This window comes from Bombyx mandarina, chromosome 12, assembly GCF_030267445.1.
Source record: "Bombyx mandarina strain Sakado chromosome 12, ASM3026744v2".
Classification (NCBI taxonomy): domain Eukaryota; kingdom Metazoa; phylum Arthropoda; class Insecta; order Lepidoptera; family Bombycidae; genus Bombyx; species Bombyx mandarina.
This window is the reverse complement of record NC_143219.1, coordinates 10,980,180-11,003,026: the sequence shown is the minus strand read 5'-3', so window position 1 is coordinate 11,003,026 and position 22,847 is coordinate 10,980,180. Positions and strand designations below refer to the sequence as shown.

Sequence of the window (22,847 nt, the reverse complement as noted above, 5' to 3'; positions counted from 1 at the left end):
TGTGTTTATATGTTTAAATATGTAACGGTGATTTATTAACTGTTTAGTATCTGTGAAAGTACACAAAGGTGGGAAAATAAAATTAAGCTTAACTTAAAAGCGTAACTTCCCGGGATCCTCCGAAAAGTCCATTGAAAAAGTCTCAGTAAATGACCACCATTTACTGAGATTATATTTCATCTCATATCATCTCAACTCATCTTCATTTCATTTCACTCCATATTATCATTTTTCATAAAAATAAAAATATAAATTAAAATAAGACTTCACCTAAAAGTCTTAATTACCAGATCATAAAAACCCTTAAATTTTGTTGTCAATGTCATATTTCGACTTGTCAAATGTTTGTCAATAATGACAATTAAATAAATATTTATGTAGGTATGGTACGGTACGGTACCTAGCTTGAGCAGGTTTGAGATTTATAAAAAAATAATGTGAAATAAATAGTATACTGAGTAACTATTTGACTATAAAATTTATGAATACAATATGACGAAAACCAATGAGAAAAGTATTCGTTAAAATTAACTATGTTGACGATATTGAATAATTTTTGAATAAAGATTTAAGATATTCACGTTAAAATGTCGAAAGAAAGTTTAATGTTTCATCCTATAATTAGCTCAATACAACGAATAGCGCTTTATGAAACAAAAGCTGTGAGTATTACAATTATAAATTCAAAAGTACTTTGTCAAAATATTTGTTTAATAAAATCAAACAAGATCAAAATGTATATCTAAATTTGTCTATTTTTTTGCATATAGTACCACCCCCTATCTTAAGTAGGAAGTCATTTAAAACTGTTTCTATATTTTTGTATTATAATAAATCAATGTAGATAAACCCTCTGAAATAAAAATTAGAAGACTGATGACTAAATAATTTTTCCAGAGATTCTATTTGATTGGATCAAACAACACTGAAACTAGGTTTAGAGTTTTAAAAATTGATAGGACAGATCCAAGAGATTTGACATTAGTAGATGACAAAGTAGAGTATAACAAACAAGAAATTCATCAACTTTTGAACATGATTGGTTTTGGAAACAGAACTGGAAGATCAGCAGGACTCAATAAACTAGTGTCAGCATTTGGGATTGTAGGTAATATAAAAAGTCTTTGTTCTTTAAGGAACTAACTTTGTAAATCAAAACTTGATTTTTATTTATGATTATAGGTTTCATAAGATTCTTAGAGGGCTATTATATTATACTAGTCACAAAACGTCGGAAGATCGCAGCTATTGGTTCACATTCCATTTACAAAATAGAAGATACAGCAACGATATACATTCCGAATGAAAACAATAAGCCCCCTCATCCTGATGAACATCGCTACCTCAAAATGTTCTTAGCTATTGACTTGTCCACCAACTTTTACTACAGCTATAGTTATGATATCACTCACACATTGCAAATGAACATGGCACCACCAAGACAACTAGCTCCGGCGTTATTCCCTAAACCCATCACAGCAGCAGTATATCAATCAAACTTGAACACTGATAAAGCAGGTGACATGGGATGTGAATGTAGAAAAAAAGAAGACGATGAAGACATTTTTGAAACTTGGAAGAAACAAATTCGACAAAGACAAGAAAAGACAGGGTATGTTTGGCACAAATATTACTAAATAGTAATGAACCCTGATACTAAACATCATGTTTTAATATTACATATACATAGTCTGGAAGAATATATTTTCATGCTAATCATCAATATGATTAATTAACAGCCTTTTATAGTCCACTATTGGACATTGGTCTCTAGTGAGGCGCACCATGTGACCTCATCCTGGGGGTCAAATAATTTACCTTAATAATACATGAAAATAAAAATAAATGAAAATTGTAAATGAGTCGTCTATTATCAAAGGTGGCAATCTGTGCATTCGGACAAAAAAATGTTATTGATATGTCAATACAGATTGATTTGAATATAATCGTCTCCTTCAAAGAGTACCGTTCAAAACCTGCATTAAATAAAGGTTAATACTTAACCTGTTATTTATCTAAGATGTCGTTCAGAAGAGATTTGTGACTGCCAATGGAATACAAAGTCAATATTTCGTTTTTCTGAATTACCAATAATTGTCCAAAAGTCACATTGCCGGCTTTGATAATAGTCGACTCAAATGACATCATGCTGGGCCTCTTGTCAAATAATTGACTTTAATAATACATTAAATTCATAATAAATGAACATTGTATAGTGATCACCCTTTTAAAAGTATTAATAATAAAAAGAATAGTAATAAAAAGTAACATAAAAAATTTAAATATAAATTTATTTTTAAACATAAGTATTAATTTTGACAATATGTAATAGCATTTAATTAAATTGTTATCTCTACACCAATAACACAGTGCTCTTATGATTAAAATACAATAATGTATGTAAAATTTTAAATTAAAATAATGTAAAATTTTTCAGAGGAAAAAGTCCAAAGCTAGAATTCGGAGTGCGCAGTGTACCGGAGTGGAGGTTTGTTTGGAACAGTCACCTGCTATCTCCAGTCCACTCACATCTGCATCCAGATTGGATATTGTACATTGTTCATGGATTCATTGAACAAAGTAATCTAAATATATTCGGAAGAGCTGTATATCTCACTCTTATAGCCAGAAGGAGTAATAGATACGCTGGTACTAGATTCCTTAAGAGAGGTGCTAATATGCATGGAGATGTCGCAAATGAAGTGGAGACTGAGCAAATTGTACATGATTCAATGGTATCATCTTTTGCAGCTGGAAGGTAGGTAATTCAAATAAAGTAATTTTCACATTCAACTGGTACCTAAAAATGAGAGTTGTTTAACTTATATTCTTCTTTGTAAAGCAATTACTAGGTGTTTTTTTTAATGTTATCAATTTGGTTTTTTGGCTATAAAAGATTTAATGCTTATGTGACAGCCGTAACCCATGCTATTCAAAATAACAATTGCATTACAATTTTTTTTAAATTGACGAACCATTCTTAAATAAGTAAGCCCAAATGTTTATTAGAATCAAAGTTAACATTGACTACATAAAATATAACAGAACAAAAGAATGTTATCTAAATTGTGGCAAACTTTTTCCTTCAATAATTTTTATTAAAAGTATGTTATACCTAAACAAACAGTATGTTTAATATGTGATATGTGAAAAATGTGTTAAGGATGAATAAAAGATTGAACAAACAAAATAAATAAAAGACTTAAAAATGTTAACTTACAGATTTAGCTCATTTGTACAAATGAGAGGTTCAATACCAAGTTACTGGTCACAAGACATCTCGAAGATGGTACCCAAGCCAGCAATATCGATTGACCTCGGAGATCCGTTTGCAGAAATACCAGGAAAACATTTGAACAATTTAATGCGAAGATATGGGTCTCCAATAATGTTCCTAAATTTAGTTAAGAAAAGGGAAAAGAAAAAACACGAATCTTTATTGACCGATGTGATTAGTAACAGCATCAAATATTTGAATCAGTTCTTACCCCCTGAGCATGCAATACAATATTATCATTTAGACATGGCCAGAGTCAACAAGGGCTCCGAGGCAAAGGTTTTGGACAAGTAAGTTACATTTTCATTTTGGGTACAAAAGTCAATGTGCAATAATTATCGCCGCGCACTGGTTAAATTAACGGCAATTTCTTTTTACTCATGAAACACGTGTCCTGGATTTTTGAAAATGGAGATGAAATGAGTAATATTTCTTATTATCACATAAACAAAGTTTGTTATTACTATATTTACACACATACAAAATATAGTCACATGGGTTTGACTAATGGTATAGTATTAAAATAGGTAGTTGCTTATGTGTTATTGTCTTTGAACGAAATATGATAAAACGTTTTATAGACTAAATGCAGATCCCGCTTCCCCAAGTTAATTTTTAAATCGTTTTCTATAATTCTATAATAGGGTAAAACCCCCAGAAGTCAGCCCCGCACCAGTACTCAGCCTTTATAGGTTTTATTTTGGTATAAATAGTGTTGAAATGGACTTACACCATTGAAATAACGTTTAATCAAATCTATGTTCTCTTGTTGGTTACTGTGCACATCTAAGAACCGATAGCGTGACAGGTTGATCCTCTGTACTCGTTCATTTCCACTGCCGCCAACGAAAGGACAGGATGTGTCACTTTTGCTATTTTTTTCGTAAGGAAACGTGTTCGAGGTTTTGGTAAGTTTTTCTATGAATTTGTTGTAATTGCTGGTAGATTTTTATGTTATGTTGTTGTATAATGTTTTTTCTACGATAACATTGAGCATTAGAGGCATTTTATATGTTTATTTCGTTTCAATTTAGGGGGCCGACTTCTGGGTTACGATTTGTTAAGGTTGATCCAGAAGTCAGCAGCAAGGGGCTGACTACTGGTTTTTTACGATTTTCTTAGAATTCGTCGAAATTAACACAGAGAATAGTCCTTGTTATTTGCTTTGGATTGAATATAACTCTTAGATGACCAAAATATTATTTTACCAGTAGTCAGCCGTGTATAAAAGTAAAATATATGCTGAGGGCTGACTAATGGACTATTAACTCCTATAGTCGGCCGTTAGTTCTATTGTGTAATATTGAACTTTAATGCATTTTAATAAGGATCAAGTTAAAATCTTATATTCTAGAGTTTCATAATGTCGAAACGACCAATCCACCAGTACAAAGAAGAGCAGTTGTCATAGGCTATGGCCGCGATCAGAAACGGGATGAAGATTAGAGAAGCTAGTCGAGTTTTTAGCGTACCACGAGGGACTCTACAAGATCGCCTGCATTTAAGAGTCCCAGAAGCACCTCGTAAAATGGGATCAGACTTAGTACTTACCAAAGACGAAGAAACTGCCTTGAAAGACTGGTGCATTGCTTTGGCAGAATGTGGCTTCCCTTTAAATGTGATGATCCTTTATACCGTCAATAATATTACTTCCCAAGAAAACAGACCTAACCCATTTGTAAATAATAGGCCAGGGAAGAAATGGAACTCATTTCTTAAACGAAATCCGGAGTTAAGAGAATCAAAATCGCTATCGATGTTTTAAACAGAGCAAAGAATAGGGTCGGTACTGAAAGCCTAAATTCTACAGTAAATTCAATTAGCCAGGCCGTCCAAATCGATACCTCAAGTTCTATTGATTCTAAAAATAGCGTCAGAATCAGTTGAAATTCTTCATGTTAGTTTGCCAATTATAGGGGATTGCACATTGGACAATAATTTCATTAATTTAACCGAAAGTAAAGTACCCTTAAATTACTTCAAATTCATAACAGACTTCGAAGTCTTGCAAGAAAGTCATGAAGTCCAGGAAACAGGAGCATCTGAATTTAATACGCAAGAAGATATAAACTGCGTCGAAGCATGTTCATGAACAGAAAAAGAACGAAATATTGATTAAAAAGCAGAAAAGAATGAAAGCTAAAAAAAGACTGAAGAAGAAAGACAAAAGAAGGAAGAAGAATTACAAAAAAGGAAAGCTCAAAAGTTTTTGATGTCCAAAAAAGTATAAGTAAGAAGAAAAGTACGACATGCACAGTAAACAGAATAAGATGCGATTCGTGTGAAGAGGAATTGACTAATGACACAGATATAAACGACTTAAAAAATATTGGTTGTGACAATTGTCTTGCGTGGTATCATTTAAAATGTACTATATTTGCAAGTGAAGACTATGAAAATGTCTATAATAAAGAATTTGTATGTCCAACGTGCAATAATAAGTAAAAGGCTGACTATTGGGTAAGACATGGCTGACTTGTGGAGAAATGAGGCTGACTACCGGTAAAAAGTGCCATATTTTGTTTAATATTGATTTTTTATATAATTCTAACAAAATTTAAAAAAAAATTGTATCTCTTTAGTAAAAATAATAAACAAACTTTCTGTAAAAAAATTTTTTTTCGTTTAAAGTCTTTTATTTTTAAAAATACAGGTGAATCAAGTTAAGAATCCCACTAAAAGGCTGACTACTGGGTGTTTTACCCTATCAATTAAACCCAAAGTGAATATACCAGCTCAGGCTCACTGTTTAGCCACTCCCCAGTGTCATGTAAAATCTCTCTTTTAATATGATAAAATAATAAAGAGGCTAGAGGTAAGGAGTACACACAAGGACGGTACCACCGTAGCAAGTGGTGTAACTAACGCTGTTTTGGTGGGGTTTTTTTGTTTAATGGTTTTAATTTGCCGTTTTCAACTCGAAAGTATTTCAAGTTCTCCTCTTAGATAAGACAATTTTCACCATACCTCTAACTTCCTTAAATGATACGCGATATTCAGTTCTTCTACCTTAAGACAGTTTTAGCTGTAATAGGAATTCTATTTCGTAAATAGACTGCGCCCTATCGCGAAAATCTAAATTAAGGTCTTAGCTTCCGATTTAAGTTCATCGGAACGCGAGTTCGGCTTCAAGCTGAATAATTCAATATTCTATTGAACATTGGGGGAAATTTTAGCAACTAACCAAAATTTAGTAAAAACACCGTTTAAATATAGACATAGTATTCGTGATATTGAACAATTATTGATCGGTATCCAAATAAGGCTTTTTGCGTTGTACCTACAGTTAAAGTTTAGTCGATATTTTCTCTCCACAGATTATCGGCTATAGCCCGTACAGTAGTGCGTAAAACTGGTATATTTTTGAGTTTAAATGGCTACGGAGAAGAGATCGGTGTTGAGGGGCACCAGAGCGGTCGCTTACAAACCGGTCTTGTTCGAGTCAACTGCGTGGATTGCCTCGACAGAACGAACACGGCTCAGTTTGCAATCGGAAAATGCGTACTAGCTTATCAGGTTTGTATTCATAAAATAACTTTTAAATTGAGTGGTTACCGGAGCTCACAGACATCTACAACGTGAATGTCGCCACCTACCTTGAGATATAAGTTCTAAGGTCTCAGTTTTTACAGTACAACGGCGGCCCTACCATTCACACCGAAACGCATTACTGCTTCACGGCAGAAACAGGCAGGGTGGTGGTGGTAACTACCCGTGCGGACTCACAAGTCCTACCACCAGTAATTACGCAAATTATAATTTTACGGGTTTGATATTTATTACACGATGTTATTCCTTCACCGTGGAAGTCAATCGTGAACATTTGTTAAGTACGTATTTCATTAGAAAAATTGGTACCCGCCTGAGATTCGAACACCGATGCATCGCTTGATACGAATGCACCGAACGTCTTATCTTTTAGGCCACGACGACTTCGTATTTGTATATTTTTTATACTTTATTCGGTTTTCGCGTGTAGTAGTCAATTAAAACTACTTTTACGGTTTAATTTCACGTATTTTACTGTCGTCAAATTACTTCTGACGTTTCGAATACTTCATGTGGCGGGTATTTACAAGATATTTGACAGAGTCCTTAATCTCGCTTACATTTTCAAGATAAGCTTGCTTATATACAAGTTCCGAACATCAATATACGGACCGTCGGTCTACCGAGCAGTATCACCCGATCGGTGGAAGACCCTCCTTCTCTCGTTAAATATTACAGTTGTCGTGGTCATATATAATTATTACTGTTAACACTTTTACTGCGGGTCAGGCCCGCATCGGCCCGCCGCGATACTTTCAGCTGGTGGGGATAAAGAAAACCGCGTCCCTGTTACTAGTGCGGACCGATTGTTTCAGGTGTTTGTTCAGAGTTCGACACCGACAACTATATACTATAAATCGTGTCAGAGGCGGATTATCCGTAAGGCAAACTAGGCGCGTGCCTAGGGGCGTGTAGTTACAAGGGGCGCGCGAGCTCAGAATTATTAAATAAATAAAGAAAATAACATATCGACGATTAAGAACTAAATGCTGATCTATAATCTAAATCTATAATAGATTATATTGCACAAGCATCGATATACTCGTATTATGCAATATTGCGGGTTTGTTTGTATTTCATTCGCGCATTAGCGTAAGTACAAGGGCCCTGGTCTACTAAAGTCTAGGGTTTGATGATACAACGTCATCGTAGTTCCAAAAACAACTAGTTAAAATTTATAGTATTATGATGGCCATTTATGGCCGGTACAGGGGCGCCGATAAAGTAATAATAATAATAAATATTTACTAACAATCACGCCACGTTAACTGGTCCCGTGATAAGTTCGTAAAGAACTTGTGTTACAGGTACCAGATAACGGATATAAATGTAAGATTTTTATTATACACATACATATATTTAATATACATCCATAACCCTGGAAAAGACATTTATATTTATCATACAAATATCTTCCCTTGGCGGGATTCGAACCCGCGACCCCCTTGTGTAGTGACCATGTCACTTACCACTACACCAGACGGCCGTTTGGCCGTACCAAAGTGATTGCCTAGATCGTGTCTAGTATGTTTTCGAAAACTTATAGCAGTTTAACTTACCCTAGTGCTGGTGGGTCGAGAAAGACCCGCCACGCACTGGTGGAAATATCGTCGGAGGCGCATTTCGACCCGCCGCCGCACCACATGAAGGTTTATGATTTTACTTTCCGCAGCTAAGGTGTTGTTAATGCATACCAGGGCAAAGCAAAGAATTTTTTTCAGAAATAAAGCAATTTTGAAATAACGAAGGAAATGCCTTGCATAAATAATGTATCATATTATTGCGCAAAGATATTTAAATGAACCATATTTTTAATGAAGCCAAAGAAAATAGTCTGATGAAATTAAAAAAAAATAATACACATATTTCTTTCTTTATTCGTTACAGCTATATGCTTTAGGTTTGATTGGTACACCGGTTATCGAATTCGACTCGGACTGTGCGAGGCTACTTGAAGCTTTATATGAAGACCACGGAGACACACTAGCTCTGCAGTATGGCGGCTCCCAACTTGTACATAGGTAAGTATATCGACGCTTGAAAGGCAAACATGACTAAGCGACAATGCGTGAACTTTACAGTAGACTAATTTAAAGTTGAAATACCTGAAAAAAAATCTATTTTAACGAATCTAGCTGTAGGATTGAAATTATTTTAATATACCTAGAAATATATATTTTTTGCGTATCGAATATGGTTATTGCCTATCATTTATGTACAAAGCAGTTATTGTCGCTTAGTCACGTTTGTCTTTCAAGCGTCGATATGTTTTCGTGGTGTGCTATGTTTTGTTCCCATACGGGTGATTACTGCTGTGCCGGCTGAAGTTAGCTTATCATGCGTGTAGTAAGTACCCGCCTGCGGGATTCGAACACCGGTGCATCGCTAGATACGAATGCACCGGACGACTTATCGAACGACGCCGAATATTATTTGTAACACCGACTACAAGGAAATATTCAATAAGAATACAGATTTTTTTAGAATTAACCACTGTTATGGGAAGTAATGTTTTTTTTTGTCGTACATAAAGCACGTCCGTCACCGAGCGCCGTCATGTTTAGTCTTTAATAACCTACAGCAAATAACTGTTTCGTTTCGTTTTTATTGTCACAGAATAAAAACGTACCGCAAGACAGCTCCGTGGTCCTCGCACGGCAACGACATAATGCAGACCCTTAGCCGGTATTACTCTAACACGTTCTCGGATGCCGAGAAACAGAACACCATGAATTTGTTCCTGGGCCTGTTCATACCGGACCCGACGAAGCATCCCATCTGGGAGTTCCCCACCGATCACTACCTGCATCACCCAGAAGCATCGGTGTACATACCGAGGACTAGGTGCGTAACATATTCCTAACACGATTCTAATAATTTGATCTCTTTTTTTATTGCTTAGATGGGTGGACGAGCTCACAGCCCACCTGGAGTTAAGTGGCTACTGAAGTCCATAGACATCTACCACGTAAATGCGCCAACCACCTAAGGTCTCAGTATAGTTATAACGGCTACCCCACCCTTCAAACCGAAACGCATTACTGCTTCACGGAAAAAATAGGCAGAGTGGTGGTACCTACTCGTGCGGACTCATAAGAGGTCCTATCACCAGTAATTATGCAAATTATAATTTTACGGGTTTGATTTATATTACACCATGTTATTCTTTCACCGTGGAAGTCAGTCGTGAACATTTGTTAAGTACGTATTTCATTAGAGAAATTGGTACCCGCCGGCGGGTTTCGAACTCAGGTGCATCGCTAGATACGAATGCACCGGACGTCTTATCCTTTAGGCCACGACGACTTCAAAACTATTTGTATATAACGAGGGGTTTGGTCCAGAGGAACTTTTAAAAGGAGTGACGTCAGCATTGCTAACGTCACTGCCTTCACTATTCAGCGCACTCATCGCAAACAATAAAACACAACCAGAAACACACTAAACAATTTATTTTACAAGACACCAGAGGGTTCTCAAAGTAATAGTTTTATAATCACAATTATAATAAAACAATAGGTAGGTACTCACAAGATATAATACACCAGCTCACCACGTCTTCACCGCCCGGCGCTCGAACAAAAAGTGTTTTAACATTCGTCTATCGTAGTTTCGTGCGCCAGCGAAATTAAACACTAAAAGATGGCGTCGGGCGGCAAAACGTCAACGCACTATTTAAATTGCAACTTTTCTAAATGATTAATTTTAATTACAAAAATAATTCGTAAACTAATTAAACATTTCGAAAGTAATTATGAACAATTGAATTAATTTTTAAATCTTAATCAAAGTTGAAACATCCGGTCTACAAATGGCGACGAATGTTTCAACTGTTAAACAACTCATAATAATTTAATCAATTCATGTTAGGTTTTATCTAACGCAAAACACATTCCAAAAATCATAACACTAATTAATAACTAAAAACAACCAATTTATTCGACACAATGATTGATTTCATAATCAGAACAATTACATTTGTTAATTATCATGGACTTGCGTCGACACGGCCATTCTGCGAGACGGTGCGTGCTCAGCACCAGTCGCGGTCCCCGTAAAATAAATTTTGGTACACCGCAAATCATTAGGTTCATAACGTTAAGGATATAAAGGAATGTGAGCAAAATCGTAACAGATTGATTACATTTCTGATTTGTTGACATGCAAATGCCCAACGCATACTTGCATGATTATATTTCTCGAACAGGCGTGCTGTGGCGCTGAGCGGTCATGTACGCCGTGGTCCACAGAGGCTCTAGGGGATGTAGGCAGGTCGATGCTAGGGCCTAGGTCTCCAATGACCGTGGTCCCTAGGGGCTCTGAAAGTTATGTAGTCTGTTACCGTAGCTTATTGATGAAGCTCACAGGGATTGCTGCTGTGGCGCTGAGCGGTCTCTTACGCCGTGGTCCACAGGGGCTCTAGGGGATGTAGGCAGGTCGATGCTAGGGCCTAGGTCTCTCCAATGACCGTGGTCCCTAGGGGCTCTGAAAGTTATGTAGCCTGTTACCGTAGTTTATTGATGAAGCTCACAGGGATTGCTGCTGTGGCGCTGAGCGGTCTCGTACGCCGTGGTCCACAGGGGTCCTAAAGGATCAGGGTAGGTCGATGCTGGGGCCTGGTTCTTATGTTTCTGACCGTGGTCCCCAGAGGCTCTGAAAATGACAAAAGAAGATACGTGTCGTACAGAATTTAACATCCTCAATAAATGATGCTGTACTACCTATGTACACTTAAAATGTTACACTAAACTTCTAATCAATGTTACACTAACACTTAAGCGTCCAATAACTGGGTGGTTTGTGATGTAGACGTTGATGGTGGTTCCGGTGTATCGACTACTTGGGATGTGGTCTGTTCTTCGATGTCATCGTTGGCGACCGTCGACACGGTTTCCTGTTCCCCAGGATGTGGAGTCCGGCGTAGCTGATAGTGCGCCACCTTGCGTGGGCGCCCTCCTAAAAGTTCTGGCGGAACGGTGTGCTTACGGCGTGTCAGGAGAGTAAGTAGCGCGCATCCTGTCACTGTGTGGGGTGCAATTAAATGCAAGTTGAAGGGCTTCCAAGGCAGTTTTGCCACTTTTCAGTGTCATAGTTCCTTGTTATAAGTGAATTTTTTCAAGGTACCCATTACTCATTCCACTTTCCCGTTTGCTCGGCTTACTCCTGGCGCTATAGCATGCAAATTAAAAAAAATACCAAAACAGTCGCAATAGGCTTTGAATTCGCAGAGAAACTCTCGGCCACCATCAATCACTACCTGGACTGGGGTCCCGAATAACTGCACGACTCGTTTCAGTGCTGCTTTGACTCTTGTCGTTAGAGTAACTAAGCAGTATGTATTTGGTGAAGGCGTCAATGATAACTATCATATATTCGTCCTGACCTTCAGCGTTTCTCGTACCAAGTTTGCCGGTAACGTCCATGTGGATTACTTAAACGCTGCAGTAGGTTTTTGTATTGGGTGGAGTTGTGCCTGGATTGCATCTGAAGGTTCCTTCGAGGTTCTGCATATAACGCAGCTATCTACAAACAGAGTGTGGAAGGATCAGCGAGTAATTTCTTCAGCACGCCTTCCTCAACAACGTAGCCGGGAGTTGGGTTGTCGGTTGTCATACTGTTTATCAGAAGACGAAGAGTATCGTCACGACTTTGTTCAATTTGCAGCGACTCTGCGTCCTTGGTCATGATGTTGATCGCCATTTCAGTTGTAGGGTTTCACGGCTAGCGTCTCGAGTTCGTATGAATGGTAGCGGCTCTGTGTCAGTGGTACACTAGCTCATGTACGCGACTGGATGCTGGCGTCCTCCAATGGTCTGAATGAATACTGCGCCGTAACAGACTGCTCGCATCTGTGTAAAGCTCAACTGGTGCGTTTTCCTGAAATAATGCAAGGGTAGGCGCAGTAGACAAATGCAGTATGATTTTATTTCTGACCTCATCGTGCCTTTCATTCCATTCCCATTTAGAGTCTTTCTTTGTTAGCTCATAAAGCGGTACCATCACACGCGAGAAACTGGGAATGAAACGACGAAAATATCCAGCGAAGCCATTGAATTGACTTACTTGTTTAGCAGTTCGTGGAATAGGTGCCCTCGTTAAAGCCTCCACTTTCTTTGGGCTAGGACTAACCTGTCAGTTTGTAATTATATTACCCAAGTACTCGATAGAGCGTTTAAAGAAGGCAGTTTTCTCAATATTTATAGAAAACCTGGCATTTTGTAATGCGATAAGTACCCGTTCGATACGAGACAAACCTTCTGTAAATTCACTACATTTTGCTTGTACGTCCTCGACGTAGACTTGACAGACCTGGTCAGGTGAATTTAGAAGGTCAGCTAAAGCCCTATTCATGCACCTCTGGTAAACGGAACATGCATTACTGAGACCACATGGCATGGCTAAGTACTCATACATGCTGTCCGATGCTACGAAGGCAGTCTTTTCAATAGACCCTTCAGAGATGGGGATCTGGTGAAGCCCACTGCTATATCAAAAGTAGAGAAGTAATAACCACCCGCTAATTGGTCTATTTGATCGGAAATTATAGGCAGAGGATAGTGATCCCTCAGTGTTTCTATTCAGCTCGCGATAGTCCACGCACATGCGATCTTTGCCGTTTTTATTTTTGACTAATATCGGACTGGAGAAAGGTGACTTGCTCTTTCGAAAAATATTGTGTTCAAGTAACTCTCTCACAATATCACGAACTTTTTGTCGTTCAATTGGACTCAATCTATATTGCCTACGCTCAACACACTTGTTCGGGTCTTTCAAACGTATTTAGAGTTCACCGGTATTAACACGTGTGTGAGGGTAACCCTGCATAAAAAGGTGTTCAAATTTTGCTACTAACAACTTAAGTTCGTTTATTTGATCCCTATCCATCAATTCACAATCCACATTGTGAAAAGTTTCGCTTTGTAATCGCATGTGAAAAATCGTGGGCTGATGAGTCAATGTCACGCCCTTTGAATTCACTATCACACTTAAATTTGTATTTTCCACAAGATTCATGCCTATCAAAATATCTGAACACACTTCATAATCCGGGACTATGTGGAAATGAAGTTCGACCCTTATATCAACGATCACGCAAATGGTTATCAACCTTGATAATGACACTACTGTAAACTGTCCTAAGCCCTTTAGATAATTAACGTTAAGACATTCGTTCTTTTACCCGGTAATTTTGAAGCAACCGATTCGCGTATTACCAAACATTCCGCCCTCTATCAAAAATCCCGAAAAAATTTTTAACCCCCCATCAACACCGGTATGGAGTTTAATTTAGGTGCACCTACGCAATTAACATTCGAGGAAATTGTTCGTTCACGTTTATAACAAGTTTCATATGTGTGACCTGTTCGTGAACAGAACGTACAGGTCGGCTTATTATCCCATTGAGGAAATCCATTTGAGGAACGGTTTTATCATAATTATGTCGCAGTTGAGGGTTATCAGCCTTATCACGGTAACGGCAATCTCGAGTATCATGACCGGGCTTTCTACACTGTTGACAATAAATATAAACACGGCTTATCCAAGAATCGTTGTCGTTTGACAGGGCCCTGTTGCATATTTTTTTGAACAAGGATAAGGTCGCTTACTGCGATTTATTGAGAAAGCTACAGAAATCAACTCTGGTACGGAAGTAGCCCTGGCGTTCAATAACTCGATTCTCAAACGCTCATCTCCAATGCAACCAATCACAGCCTCAACCGTGTCATCATCCGATAATTTATCCCTAGTGACACGTCTCCATAACATCAAGCCTGTGATAAGAACTATGTCCTTTGAATTATCGTAACTATGTTCCCGAAAACGGACTATATCACGAGAATACCTATTTTGAGGTTCAAAGGTTGTTATCATAAAATCACGCAATTCCTGCCACGTGGAGGTTAAAATAAGCCAGTTGTCAACCCACAACCTTGCACGACCTTTGAGCGAACTACTGACTTTCATTCTGACATCATAATCGTTCAGGTTGCAGGTTTCCATGGCCGTGGTCACATGCTTACACCACTCTCGCACCCCTATATTTGCGTCCGATCATATGACGGTAAAAACACGTCACTGATTTTAACTTTTGTGTCCGGTATTGCTGCCATACGATCGTACATGTGCTTCATCATTTGCAACATTTGCGTCAAAAATTCCACTGGGACCCCGCTAACCGAAGCATCACTATGTTGATTGTTTGTAACAGAATGACGAGCAGATGTGGGTGATAATCCCACTTCTGATAACGAGGGGTTTGGTCCAGAGGAACTTTTAAAAGGAGTGACGTCAGCATTGCTAACGTCACTGCCTTCACTATTCAGCGCACTCATCGCAAACAATAAAACACAACCAGAAACACACTAAACAATTTATTTTACAAGACACCAGAGGGTTCTCAAAGTAATAGTTTTATAATCACAATTATAATAAAACAATAGGTAGGTACTCACAAGATATAATACACCAGCTCACCACGTCTTCACCGCCCGGCGCTCGAACAAAAAGTGTTTTAACATTCGTCTATCGTAGTTTCGTGCGCCAGCGAAATTAAACACTAAAAGATGGCGTCGGGCGGCAAAACGTCAACGCACTATTTAAATTGCAACTTTTCTAAATGATTAATTTTAATTACAAAAATAATTCGTAAACTAATTAAACATTTCGAAAGTAATTATGAACAAATGAATTAATTTTTAAATCTTAATCAAAGTTGAAACATCCGGTCTACAAATGGGGACGAATGTTTCAACTGTTAAACAACTCATAATAATTTAATCAATTCATGTTAGGTTTTATCTAACGCAAAACACATTCCAAAAATCATAACACTAATTAATAACTAAAAACAACCAATTTATTCGACACAATGATTGATTTCATAATCAGAACAATTACATTTGTTAATTATCATGGACTTGCGTCGACATATATATGTAACGGAATCTTTAATCGTTATATTCTGAAACTTCAAAACATTTGAAATTGGAAATTCGATCACCATCAGTAATAAAATAAAATAATATTTATGTAGTTCGACTGGCTTTAACGAGTGTTTTTTTAGACTATATTTAATTTTTTTTTGAGGTCAGACAATTTTATAGATTATAGTTTGTAGTGTTACAGTAAATAACAGTTTGTTAGATTTATCTATGAGACAAGTATACTAGTATACAATCGCTCCTTTGAAGAGTTCCCTATGATTCGTGAATTATCATAATATATTACATTACTAGCTTTTGCCCGCGACTCCATCCGCGTGGAATAGTTACTTTAGCGTAACGCTAAATTTTACCCCCACTTCAGTTGCGTAGAAAGTGAAAATATTTTTGAATTATATAATGTTAAGGAGCTATTTAGACCCCTATTTTGAAACATTATTTCTTGGTGCTCCACTTGTATTGGCCTTGCCGTGATGTTATATAGCCTATAGCCTTCCTCAATAAATGAGCTATCTAACACTGAAAGAATTTTTCTAATCGGACCAGTGGTTCCTGAGATTAGTGAGTTCAAAGAAACAAACTCTTCAGCTTTATAATATTATTATAGATATTGTGATATTTAACATGTGAGATAACGAAACTTGCGAATAAGGAATACGCCTTTTAATATCTGTGCTCATAAAGGCAAAGGCGAAATTATTTTTGTAAATAGTCGTTTTTTTTTCTTCCGTCAGTCAATAACAAAACAAGAGTAGATACATCAATTGAATCCAAATCTTGGGGTTTCAGTTAGATTGACGGGCGAATTTCGATCATCAAGCGGACTCTACATTTCGATTATGTATGTCTGTGAAATTTTACAGATCCTTAACGAAATGGTGGGACGATGACGTTGTTCGTCACCTGCCTCTGCCGTGCAATGAAATGAGGAAGCTTTGCTGCGAAATAATCGGCATCCAGGGGGACGGTAATAGCACGGTGGAAATGGTTGATGCCTACCACGACTATAACAGACCTTTTGAGTATACTGTTTTCATGGAAAGCTTTGAGTTTAAGGTGAGGTAGTGATGTCCTTTCGTTGCATTAGACGCGACCTTTAGAAGATGTCCCCTAAAATATATTTAGGTATTAGAAATACAGCAATGGCAGGACGTAATGTAAGCCCGCCAAAGTAGGTACCACAGCCTTGCCATATTTTATTTTATTTTATTGCATAAATGTGTGGACGAGCTTACAGCCCACCTGGGGTTAATGCGACCACCCACTTTGAGATAAGAGTTCTAAGGTCTCAGTATAGTTACAACGGCTGCCCCACCCTTCAAACCGAAACGCATTGTTGCTTCACGGCAGAAATAGGCGGGGTGGTGGTACTTACCCGTGCGGACTTACAAGAGGTCCTGCCACCGGTTAAAAATGTAACTCAAAACTCACTTCTTGAATACACGAACGTATTTATTCCAAATCGGATTCTTTTCATATGTGTGTTCTTAGATATTCTAAGATTTTAAACATAGTTCTATAAATTATCATTTGATCATTGTGTAAGAGAATAATGTTTTCAGATGATACATACTCTACGTGACTTGGCTCCAACATTCACGGAGAGCTTCAGTCCGTTCGTAGTCCGGGGTCGCGCGATCGGACAGAGCAAGGGACCTACTTCCAAGAACCCGGTCATAAGCGGCAGATCCAGTACCGTCTCGAACAACTCTAGCGAGTATGTAACGTCACGCGACATGCCGAATGTAACGGTAGGCAGCGGCTTGGCTCTGCCCCTGGCATTGCTGAAGTCCATGGGCGACGGTAACCACTCATAATCAGGTGGGCCGTATGCTCGTCTGCCTACACGGGCAATAAAAAAATAAAAAAGAATAACATTTCTCGACTGTAAATCCATAAGGTCCGATGTCGAGGATTTTGAAATATTCAAATTGTAACTCAACCTTTTTGGTGTTGGACTTATTTTCAGATATTTTGCAGAAATTGCTAAAGGATTTTTGAAAGAAAAGTATCTTATAAAAAACTTGAACTTAAAAAGAAATACAAAAATCAATGCTAAATTCATAGCAAAATATTTTTAAATTATTATTTATAAATGTTATTATTAACTTATTATTATTATGCTCCAGCTGACACGCCCGTAAAGGTCGATAGCTAATACCTATATTTAAACTGCGCAATAATCGATGTTCCAACGCTCCCCACTTTATTAATTCGTATAGAGAGTCGATATTATATTGACGGATCGCACTCAAAGGGTTAAACTTCAAAACTTAAAAATCACGATTATCACGTTATTACGCATAACATCGATTTTTCAAAAAATTACATTATTTCTAATACCGAAGGAGATAATAATATCTCCTGTTCATGCCGTGCCATGACACATTACGGTAATTTTCATTAAACTATAATTTATTCATAGATCATATTCATTATTATTATTATTATTATTATCAATATTGTGTATAACTGTGTTTTAATACTGTGTTGATTTATCTTTGTGCCGCTCACGATGTCTGTATTAAATGGAGCTTTATTGTGGCATCTTAATTGTATTGTTTGAAGCGACCTTTTTGGCGAGATAGATACCAGCCCAGCCTCCGCGTACCATGTGGTCATACTTATTAATATCGTATTACGAGGTCACTCGATTAGAATAGACTATGCAGTATTTTTCAAAAATATTATTATAAAAACAAAATAAATGTAAAACATTAAATACAAAAAGTAGAATGGGCTGTCTTATCGCAAAGAATGAATTCTTTTAGACCATGAGATGGACATGAAAGTTTAAGGACAGATCAACTTGTAATTACCGTTTGAAAAAAAAATACAACAATAAAAAAAACACAAAAATAAATAGATAATTCTCTATTTGTATTTAAAAGATTCGAACACAAAAATAAATAGATAATTCTCTATTAAAATTTATCTTTAAAAGATTTTTTTCTATATAGTTCAGATAAGCTAGGGTTGTCAAAAAAAGATTTATTATTACACTTAATGTATTTCATCACTTCTTTGTCTTTATAACACTGGTTATTTTGACGGATTACGTCACGGTGGGCGGCAGTATTAATCTTTCGACACCAGAATTGCCCAGCCACGTCTTCTCGCTACCGTTAATTATTAAAGACGTGTAATACTCACGTGTATTTTTTTATTTTTTTATTTGTTGCTTAGATGGGTGGACGAGCTCATAGCCCACCTGGTGTTAAGTTGTTACTGGAGCCCATAGACATCTACGACGTAAATGCGCCACCCACCTTGAGGTATAAGTTCTAAGGTCTCAACTATAGTTACAACGGCTACCCCACCCCTCGAACCGAAACGCATTACTGCTTCACGGCAGAAATAGGCAGGGTGGTGATACCTACCCGTGCGGACTCACAAGAGGTCCTACCACCAGTAACAAATCTTTTTTGGATACAGCTCGAATAGTGATTCGTCAACTGACGACGACTTAACAAGCTCAACGCCCAGTTCTCGTCTCACTGTAACATCTCCACTGGACGCAGTGGCTAAGTTATTGGAGACCAAAGAACTGGAAGAGACCCCCATGTTTCCGGCAGTCAAGAGAATCAATAGGATACCACTTAAGGAGCCGTCTAAAAGGGATATGATGATGTAAGTTTATTTATTTTCTTATTGCTTAGACGGATGAATGACCTAACTGTCCACCTGGATTTAAGTGGCTACTGAAGTCCATAGACATCAACAACGTTAAAGCCACCACACATAAAGAGTTTTAAGTCTCTGTACAACGGCTGCCCCACTCTTCAAACCGAAACATTCTGCCGCAAAAATAGACATTCTGCCGCAAAGCAGTAATGCGTTTCCAAAGGTGGCAGGATTCGGTGCCTTGCAGGGTCACAAGACGCCCTACCACCAGTAAGTAAAAATTTAAGACCATTTTTTTTATTGTTTACTTGGGTGAACGAACATGGCTCACCTTTTTTTGTTGCTTAATTGGGTGGACGAGCTTACGGTTGTTAAGTCGATGTTAAGTGGTCACCGAAGCCCATAGACATCTACAACGCAAATGCCGCCACCTAAATTGAGGCATGAGTTCTAAGGTCTCAATTTTTACAGTACAACAGCGGCCCCGCCCTTCAAACCGAAACGCATTACTGCTTCACGACAGAAATAGGTAATGTGAGTGGTTTAGCAAAGTTTTTTTATTGCCCTTGTAAGTAGACGAGCATACGGCCCACCTGATGGTGAGTGGTTACTGTCGCCCATGGACTTCAGCAATGCCAGGGGCAGAGCCAAGCCGCTGCCTACCGATTAATAAGCTAATAGTTAGTTAATAATATAGTTAATAAGTTTCTCTTCGTACCGTCGCGGCAGTTACAGGCGTTATGTTAACTTCGAGCGTCGCTCCAACCCTCGGTACAAGTCGGAGCTGCACGTCGTGATGACGGTGAGCAGCGCCTTCACCATCGACAGCACGATCGACGTCATACCGCCGACGGTCACCAGAGCGTCCCGAGAGATATACCAGAACTATATACAGCGGACCGCGGGCCGCGTCACAGCGTCGCCGTCGTCAATGTCATTGTACACGAATTATGTTAATTTCAATATGTAGAATGTTATAAATTCAAGGCTCTTCTATATATATATATACAAATGAATTGCTGTTCGTTAGTCTCGCTAAAACTCGAGAACGGTTGGACTGATTTGGCTAATTTTGGCCTTGAATTATTTGTGAAAGTCCAGAGAAGGCTTACAAAGTAGATAAATATGAAAATGCTCGTCAATATCATTGTACAAATGTACACGAAATATGATAATTTCAATATGTAGAATGTTATAAATTCAAGTCTCGAAGGTCTTTATGATGCAAAAGGAAATCTTTGTCGTCGGGTCGGGGCAGCGCGATTGAACGTTGAACGTACTTATATATCAAAGGCATGTGACGAATGACGTATTTAATTTTGAATTTTTCAGCAAACATAAACTAGTGTCCGTAACTGTTTCGACGAAATGACACAAAGTAAAATATATCGAGGGGTGAAAGCGACATTTCGATTTTTCGGGGGTTCGTTGTAAGCGACCTTTCGATTAATACGCGACATTTATCTTTGTAATTAAAGAGTTTTTTAATTTAGTATTTATGTAATTTAGTATTATTAGTATGAGCAATTCGTTGTTTTTAATTATTATTTTTTTTTTTTTTTTTTTTTTATTGCTTAGATGGATGGACGAGCTCACAGCCCACCTGGTGTTAAGTGGTTACTGGAGCCCATAGACATCTACAACGTAAATGCGCCACCCAACTCGAGATATAAGTTCTAAGGTCTCAGTATAGTTACAACGGCTGCCCCGCCCTTCGAACCGAAACGCATTACTGCTTCACGGCGGAAATAGGCAGGGTGGTGGTACCTACCCGTGCGGACTCACAAGAGGTCCTACCACCAGTGATTACGCAAATTATAATTTTGCGGGTTTGGTTTTTATTACACGAATTAAACTTCAATTAAGTTTACCACATTCAAATTATAGTTGAAGAAGTTTTTTCGTTATGACGTTTTTTTCCAAATTCTAAACCTTAAATGGTTCTGCTGTGAAATTGCGTAAATGTAGCTTAAACCAAATCGCCTTTCACCCGTCGATATGTAGATGTTAAATGATAAACGGAGTTTTTGCGAAAATGTCGCAATCGATTAAAAACCAAAATAGTTTCGGAAAAATGTTATACAAAAATAAAACTTTTACTATCGACAGATAGTTACAATTGTTAGTTTAATTTTTTTCCTAAAAAAATTCCTATTTTTTTATGGCATTTTTACAAAACGGCTCACCTGATGGTTAGTATTCATCGTCGCTCATGGACATCAGCAATGTCGGTAAAGCCGCTGCCTACTGCTCAGGACTCCTAGCACACGGGGGACACTGTGTAGGGCAACTCATTCCCAAGCTGGATGGTACGTGGCAAAAAAAGCTCTGAAATGAAGGTTCTGAATGGAAGACTGCTTCGGTAGCTGGCGGTGTGATGGTAAAAAGTAGATGAAAGGATGATTCGGAAAAAATCCTGACAGCAGACATGGAACATACGGTACAAAACACATTGAGAACCGAAGTCCCTTGGTAGAATCAGCAGACCTATAAAACCCACGAATGACGTATGATTAATGTTTTGGAACAGAACATTAAAATGTACCTACCTGTACGATTTCATTTTTTAATTGATTGATACACCCGTGGACAAGATTAGGGCAACGGAAAAAAGGTTTAATTCTCAATTCTCCTGTGATAAACGTGTAATTACTGGCCGCAAATTTAGTAAATCTTATTTATAAAAGGTTTGTATATATATTTTTTCAGTTATTCATTCTTACTGTGATATTTTTGCAACAATTTAAATTTTTGCTTAGGTTTTAGTTGAACTCTTGCCTTGGCTGATTCGTTTTTCGTGATGAGTATATGATGAAATGAGATAAGATGAATACTTACGAGGTACCAACGCCGAGAGGTTCCCGAGGTATGTGGCATTGTCAAGATGATAGCGGCCACTCACTAAATGACTGCCCCGCACTCTCGCCCAAATGTCCGATCCCCGCCGAGACAGAACCAGAACAGGGTAGGAGTGCTACCGCGGTCAATACTACAATCAGAGACGCGCAGCTCACCCCAAACATGAAGGTAAAGCGACATCGGCCATCTTCCGGAATACTCCGCTGGACCATAATCAACCTGCCAGGTCGGAATCCGGTACACCACCAACCGGTCACTCATGTTCTTGATACCAACAGGGTAGCGCGCTCACCCTATCTTACTTAGGTAATCCAAAGACCATGTAGGTATGTACCTATGGTATAAGTTTAGAATCCAAAAACAATAAAATGTTTCTTTCCCTTAAAATTGTTCTTTTCTTACTTTCGTACTTCTTTTGTTTGGTGGTCGGTATTTGCACATCGAATTTAAAAAGGCAATGAACAATATCCTCAATAAAATGATATTAACACTACTTTCATGGTACGTATTTTCCCTCCTGGCCGAGCCCTTACTCCCGCACCTGTCCTGGTGAAACTGGAACCAGGGCCACCAGTAATCCCTCAATCATAAAAAAG

The 22,847-nt window shown here is 37.9% G+C and overlaps 1 protein-coding gene and 1 long non-coding RNA gene across 5 annotated transcripts; both read left to right on the top strand.

Moving 5' to 3' along the window:
- Positions 1-356: 356 nt before the first annotated feature.
- FIG4 (polyphosphoinositide phosphatase FIG4) lies at positions 357-21,511 on the top strand. 4 transcript variants are annotated; one of them, XM_089731977.1, is made up of 13 exons: positions 357-662; positions 898-1,104; positions 1,183-1,612; positions 2,438-2,758; positions 3,223-3,567; positions 6,595-6,793; positions 8,714-8,847; positions 9,443-9,670; positions 16,632-16,824; positions 17,331-17,485; positions 19,204-19,398; positions 20,122-20,379; positions 20,598-21,511. In XM_089731977.1, exons 3-12 carry the CDS (start codon positions 1,350-1,352, stop codon positions 20,360-20,362), a joined length of 2,274 nt encoding a protein of 757 aa, XP_089588103.1. In that variant the 5' UTR covers positions 357-662; positions 898-1,104; positions 1,183-1,349; the 3' UTR covers positions 20,363-20,379; positions 20,598-21,511. The 4 variants fall into 4 exon arrangements, with proteins under 4 accessions (XP_089588103.1, XP_089588101.1, XP_089588102.1 ...); XM_089731975.1 differs by having other exon boundaries at positions 898-1,108; XM_089731976.1 differs by having other exon boundaries at positions 20,122-21,511.
- On the top strand, positions 3,575-5,446 carry LOC149501819 (uncharacterized). The gene is made up of 2 exons (XR_016324011.1): positions 3,575-4,185; positions 4,632-5,446. It is a non-coding gene; the product is annotated as an uncharacterized LOC149501819 (long non-coding RNA).
- Positions 21,512-22,847: the final 1,336 nt, after the last annotated feature.

Coding starts and splice junctions, on each gene's coding strand:
- FIG4 (XM_089731975.1), top strand. CDS start 588: ATGTCGAAAGAAAGTTTAATGTTTCATCCTATAATTAGCTCAATACAA. Junction 663..897: donor CGCTTTATGAAACAAAAGCT/GTGAGTATTACA, acceptor TAATTTTTCCAG/AGATTCTATTTGATTGGATC. Junction 6,794..8,713: donor AATGCGTACTAGCTTATCAG/GTTTGTATTCAT, acceptor TATTCGTTACAG/CTATATGCTTTAGGTTTGAT.